Source organism: Jaculus jaculus, chromosome 4 (genome assembly GCF_020740685.1).
Source record: "Jaculus jaculus isolate mJacJac1 chromosome 4, mJacJac1.mat.Y.cur, whole genome shotgun sequence".
NCBI classification, from domain to species: domain Eukaryota; kingdom Metazoa; phylum Chordata; class Mammalia; order Rodentia; family Dipodidae; genus Jaculus; species Jaculus jaculus.
Window position 1 is genome coordinate 92,800 of NC_059105.1, and position 6,126 is coordinate 98,925.

At 50.9% G+C, this 6,126-nt stretch overlaps 1 protein-coding gene across 3 annotated transcripts; it reads left to right on the forward strand.

Moving 5' to 3' along the window:
* Positions 1-830: 830 nt before the first annotated feature.
* Neu4 (neuraminidase 4) lies at positions 831-5,677 on the forward strand. 3 transcript variants are annotated; one of them, XM_045147883.1, is made up of 4 exons: positions 831-931; positions 2,385-2,606; positions 2,711-2,966; positions 3,744-5,677. In XM_045147883.1, the coding sequence occupies exons 2-4, from the start codon at positions 2,406-2,408 to the stop codon at positions 4,727-4,729; spliced, it is 1,443 nt and encodes a 480-aa protein (XP_045003818.1). In that variant the 5' UTR covers positions 831-931; positions 2,385-2,405; the 3' UTR covers positions 4,730-5,677. The 3 variants fall into 3 exon arrangements, with proteins under 3 accessions (XP_045003818.1, XP_045003819.1, XP_004667822.1); XM_004667765.2 differs by having other exon boundaries at positions 840-931; positions 2,403-2,606; XM_045147884.1 differs by lacking the exon at positions 2,385-2,606 and having other exon boundaries at positions 839-931; positions 3,744-5,676.
* The last annotated feature ends 449 nt before the right edge of the window (positions 5,678-6,126 follow it).

Genomic DNA, 6,126 nt, shown 5'->3' on the forward strand with positions numbered 1-6,126 from the left:
CTTTATCTCTGCTGGCAGTAGGGTTCCTGCCATAACTTCAAGCTCCCCGTGTTTATGATACTCAACTGCTCTGATCATTGAAAATCAGAGATCATAGGAAAAGTATGCAAGACAAGTCATAGATTACAAACAGGCCTAAATGTATGTCCTTCGAAAGAGATACACTAGAAATAAATATGTATGTGACTTCCGTTTGACCCAAGGCATTCCTATCATTTTTTTGCAAGTGAAGATATCATTCCAGTGCAATATACAAGAACGGTACTCAGGATTCTTGTCTTATGAATTTAAAGAATTAAAATCCAGGCCAGGGAGTAAGGTTTAGAAAGTCTTTATTAGATTAAGGAATGAAAAGAGAAGAAAATATAAAGAGCTCCTACCATGTGGAAGGCAAGAATTGGTAGAGAGCCCACATAGGGATAGTTCCCTCATCTCAGTCCAGCAGGGCTGAGGTGGGTGGTTACCAGAGCAGGGACCTGGAGAAGTTCAGGAGTGGGTAAAAGCAAACAAGAGCTCTGTTTGTTTTTTTCTCTTTGTAATTGGAGTGACCTATGGTCTCAGGAGCTGCTATCTACCTACTCTGTCACTAGGCTAGGGAGGAGTGTGGACTCAGACCCCTTGCTTTTTCAGTCTGTGCCTGTGGTCCCAGGCTTGGGTGCCAGCCAACTATAGAGAGAATGTCTCACTTGTGCCTCTTCAGCCTGGCTGAACACGTGTTTCCTTGCACCTGCTTCCCTTTTGGGTACAATCTTCCTTTCAGTGTAGAGCTGGGGGGGGGGGGTGGAGGGGCTTCCAAGAGACAGGAAGTTGCTCAGAAAGCCATAACTGGTGGTAAGTGAGCAGATGGGCAGAGTGCTTTACAGAGGTTGTAGCTTGGGTTGCGGTCAATAGAGGTGGCGAACCTGGTCTGCGAGGCTTGCTATTACTTAATGTAAGTGATTGTCTTTTACTTTTCTAGCTTGTGTTTCTATCTGTGAATGTGCACTGAGTCCCTGATGAAGCATGGACTCTGGTGTGTCCAGGCGCAATGTCAACATCCTGCTCTCTATGCCTCTGCCTGTTGCTCTGAGCTTCTATGTGGCTGGCTGTGGACTGTGTGGTTGTGGGCTGGCCTGAGAGGCTAGCAGCGGGCTGTCACTGCTCACACCCTACAGGGAAGGAAACCCTCTTCCCTCATCTCATCATCCCACACCAGGCTATACACATTCCCTAGCCCCTGGTCAGCCACTCACATACCCAAAACACCCCACACAAAACCTACCTTGGGATGCTCACTAGGGAAGGGGAAAGCTCTGAGGATGCTTGGAGGCACTCTTGTGGTTTCATTGTCTCGTGGAAGTGTTTCTCAGGTGCCCCTCAGGCCAGAGCCCTACAAGTGGGGGTTGTGAAAGGTGGAGCAAGGACAGGAGGAGTTGAGCTGCCCACAGGTAGTGCTCAGCCCCCTTTGGCTTGTGGATGAGGGAGGCCTGTCTTGCTAAGGGTTAAGAAGCTGCAGTGGGGGCAGGGCTGGGAAAGCAGACAGTGTGTACCCACGGGGAGGGTCTTTAGTATATCCTTAGTCCATATTTCCTGGCCCTGGAATGCTGTCATCCACTCCCTCAGAACTCACTCTGATCCTGTCCTGCTGGGTAGGAATCAATAGGGGAGAGGAGCTAAGTCAAAGAATCTTTCCCTTCCACTGCTGTTCTAGTGATCACTAGCACAAAGCTGCTGCTCAAGTCCAGCCTCATGGCATGGTCCCCTGTGCTGGCCAGGCCATGGGGCACTGGTAGGTGAAGGGAGTCAAGATTTCCCTTGCCTCCCTTAGAGTCCCTCATGTTGCTTTCTGGCATGCCGTCCCCTGACTCTGAGAGCCACTTTATGTATGCTATAGGTGAGGGTGACTGTGGTTCCTCCCCATAACCCTATCCCTGCTTAAGTAGCCCAAGGGTCCAGCTGATTGGTCCCCTGTGGCTGAAGCTCCCTTCTCAGCTTCCATGTGCATGTGAGTGCTATGTCCTTGGGTGTTTATTTCTGTTTCTGTGGTGTGTCTTCCTTGGTGCCAAGTTCCCTATCTATGGACACTGAATGCCTTTTTGTCTAAACCTTTTGGTCCTCATTGTCCATTTGGTCAACCGTTTATTGGGTGAGTTTTGTGGTGACATGTTTCCTGCGCACACCAGCTAGGGCCTCTTTGTAGGGCTCCCCAGCATTCCAACACCAGCTAGGCCTGCTGAAACACAGCTCAGAGAGGAGAAAAAGGACGGTTCTACAACACTTGGAGTATAGTGGCTATGTGGGGAATGCTGCGAGGGATGCTGGATGAGGGAGATGGAGAGGGCCATTGGAAGGTAGGAGGGAACAGGGCTGGGGCCTATGACTCTGTGGAGTCTTCTCCCCAACAGACTCTCAGCACTTTGTAGGGCATGGCGGCTCCACAAGTCCCCAAGAGGACCGTGCTCTTCCAGAGGGAGCGGACTGGACTGACCTACCGTGTGCCAGCGCTACTTCGTGTGCTGCCCGGACCCACTCTGCTTGCCTTTGCTGAGCAGAGGCTCAGTCCAAATGACTCTCATGCCTACCGACTAGCACTGCGGCGGGGCACACTGACTGGGAGCTCAGTGAGGGTGAGTGGCCAGACAAGGAAGGGAAACTGAGGCCCAACTCTGAAGACTTCCCTGGGGACTGAGCCTCAGATGTCCTGACCAGCAAGCTGCCTCTCCTCCCGCAGTGGGGAACCCTGCTCATACTGGAGACTGCTGTGCTGGAGGGACACCGGTCCATGAACCCCTGCCCAGTGCTGGACTCGGACTCAGGTACCATCTTCCTCTTCTTCATTGCCGTGTTTGGTCATACCTCAGAAGCTGCGCAGATTGCCACAGGCAGGAACGCTGCTCGCCTCTGCTATGTGACCAGTCGTGACACGGGCCTCACTTGGAGCAGTGTTCGAGACCTCACAGAGGAAGCCATCGGGGCTGCTTTACAGGGTAAGCTCTAGCTAGCACAAGGACCTGGCAGGGTGGGCAGGACCAGGGTGAGTCTGGGCTGGTCCCTCTCATTGTCCCACCATCCACTTGGGAATCTTCATTCAACACCCCTTACCCTCAGTTTCCTGGAAATAAGTGACATCCCAACCCTGTCCCTAGGACTGTCTGGCATACCTGAACTCCTTGTGCTAGGTCAGTGAGTGTTGGTCACCTTCCCACACCTCTTGCTGGCTGGGCCAGCACATCAGTCTTGCACATATGTGTCTTGCACATAAGGTACTTCACAGGGATGTGGCAGGTTCTGAGACATGGACAGAACACAGGACAGATCCAAAGTCTTCACCCACCCAACTGCCCTTTGCTGCTCTCTTTGTGCAGCATTCCCCCATGCTGGGCTTTTCTGGTGGCCATAAACCTCACTTTGATGCTAGTCTCTGTTTACATACCAATAACTCAGTCAGCACCTGGGATGTGGCTCAGTAGTACAACATTTGTCTGGTATATGCAAGGCCCTGGGCTTCATCAGCAGCATAGTAAAACCACAAAGTAAAACATCTACCACAAAGTAAAACATCTGACCAAGTGGTTTCCTAGGCTCCTTAGAGGCTTGTCCAGTCTGGGAACACAGGGCTCAATATGGAGGGGTGGTAAAATTACAAACTACCCTAATCCCAGGCCATAGCCCTTTTTCAACACAATGGCACATGTCCTAACTTCCAAGATATTTGGCAGCCCTCCCCCCCCCCACACACACACCTCTGCCTTTCCTCTCTGCAGACTGGGCCACTTTTGCAGTGGGTCCAGGCCATGGGGTCCAGCTGCTCTCAGGACGCCTGCTGGTTCCTGCTTACACCTACCGTGTGGACCGTCGGGAGTGTTTTGGCAGGATCTGCTGGACAAGTCCCCACTCCTTTGCCTTTTACAGTGATGACCACGGAACTTCCTGGCATTGTGGAGGCCTTGTGGCCAACCTGCACTCGGGTGAGTGCCAGCTGGCCTCAGTGGATGGAGGCTTACTCTACTGCAATGCTCGGAGTCCCCTGGGCAACCGTGTTCAGGCTTTAAGTGCCAATGAGGGAATCTCTTTCTGGCCTGGGGAGCTGATACCTACACTAGCTGAGACTGCCCGTGGCTGCCAAGGTAGCATTGTGGGATTCCCAGCCCCTCCTCTCAATCAGTTTCAGAATGAGTGGTGGTCACTGGGAACTCAAAAAACCCCATGCACCTCACACCTCTGTTCTAGATTGCAGAAGTCTTCAAGGGAAAGTGCTAGAGGCCCTTGTGGGGACTTGGTGCTCAGAGGGCCCTTCTGCTACCCTGAGCCTTGGGGAGACAAACAAGAAAAACTTGGTGTGAAGTCTGGGCCAGGTGAACATAGAGCAACCTGGATACCAACACTCTCTCTGCCCTCTGCTATCCTGGCCCAGAGCCCCACGTGGTTGCTGTATTCTCACCCAGCAGAGCGTAGAGCTCGGCTCCACATGGGAATCTATCTGAACCGGTCCCCACTAGACCCATATAGCTGGACAGAGCCATGGGTGATTTATGAGGGCCCCAGTGGCTACTCTGACCTAGCATCCCTTGGACCTATTCCTGGGTCAACCCTGGCCTTTGCCTGTCTGTTTGAGAGTGGAGCCAGGGTCTCCTATGAGGACATCTCATTCTGCATGTTCTCACTACATGACATTCTTGAGAATGTGCCCACTGACCCAGAGCTTCCCAGTTGTAAGGACAAACCTCAGGGACATTGCTGGCCCTTCTGATGGCCCTACCCTTGCTGGGTTCTTGTGAATGAGGGGGGTTGAAATTCAAAGAGGAGGTCTGGGGAAGGCCAGCATAATCACAGAGTGGACAGAGCTTGAGGCCAGCCTCCTCACTGGCAGAGAAGGGTATCATCAGAAGATCTGGCTGCACTATGAAGGGCCTCCTGCCATGGGTCAGCACAGACTGCTCTTCAAGAAAGGCGCATACACCTGTGGAGGAGGAGTTTGGATCTGGATGAGGTAGTTAAGGTTCCATTCTGAGTCTGACCACATGGCCAGCACAATTCTAGTTCTGGACAATAGATTCCAGAGAGCCCAGAGCACTGCCTTGTCTGACAGTTGTTCTCCTAGCCCTGAATCACTGCCTTCTGTCCTGTATATGAGTGAGAAATAAAGAGATTGCACTGTGTCTGCTTCTGTCCATGCCACAGCCCTAAAAGGAGTCCCAGTAGTGCTCTAACCCTTTTCTCTGATCCCTGTCCAAATTTTCCTTCCTTTGCCTGGCTCAGCTGTCATGTGCCCAAGGATGGCTGGCAGGTCTGAGGGCTGTAGGAGCAGAGGACATCATGAATTACCCTTTCTGTCTACCACCAGCTTTGTGCTAACCCAGGCCATCTAGGGTTTATTGATGACTACGGTCTGCTCAGTTTCTAGTTGGGGGAGCATGTTGGGAGACCAGTACACTGGAAACAACCTGCCTTGCATTGTATCTGGGCCTCTCCAGCTAGCTGGTGGGAGCAAAGCTGGGCATGAGCAGGAATCTGCCCCAAGGGAAAAACCCTTTGTATGTCTTCTCTGTATTAGGTCCTAATTTCTGATTATGTAAACATTATGTGGCCAAAGGAGGGATAGGACTGCTTACAATGCAATGCAATCTTCCAGACACAAAATGGCCTGGATATCCATGACCTCGCAGTACTTCCTACATAAGACCCTTATAATAGGAGGAAAAGATGATGACATCAAAATAAAAGAGAAACTAGTTGAGAGGGGGAGGGGATATGATGGAGTGTGGATTTGTGAAGGGGAAAGTAGGGGAAAGGGAGGGAATTATCATGGTTTATTATCTATAATAATGGAAGTTGTCAATAAAAATAGTTTTAAAAATATTATGTGTATGGCTATTGTAGAAAGCTTGGAAAATACAGAAAAGATTGCACAGATATGTCTCTTGTTAGTCACAACAGTGTTTGTAAGCTCTATTGAAGTGGCTCTCAACACCATTTCTTATCAAGTGCCTTCCATGTGACCTTCTTCCATTTATGATCTTTTATTTATTTGTGACAGAGAGAGAGAGAGAGAGAGAGAAAGAGACCTGGTGAGGGCCTCTCACAGCATGAGGTTGTCTGGGAGACCCCCTGAGCTACAGACACTCTCCAATGGAAGACCTTCTTGCT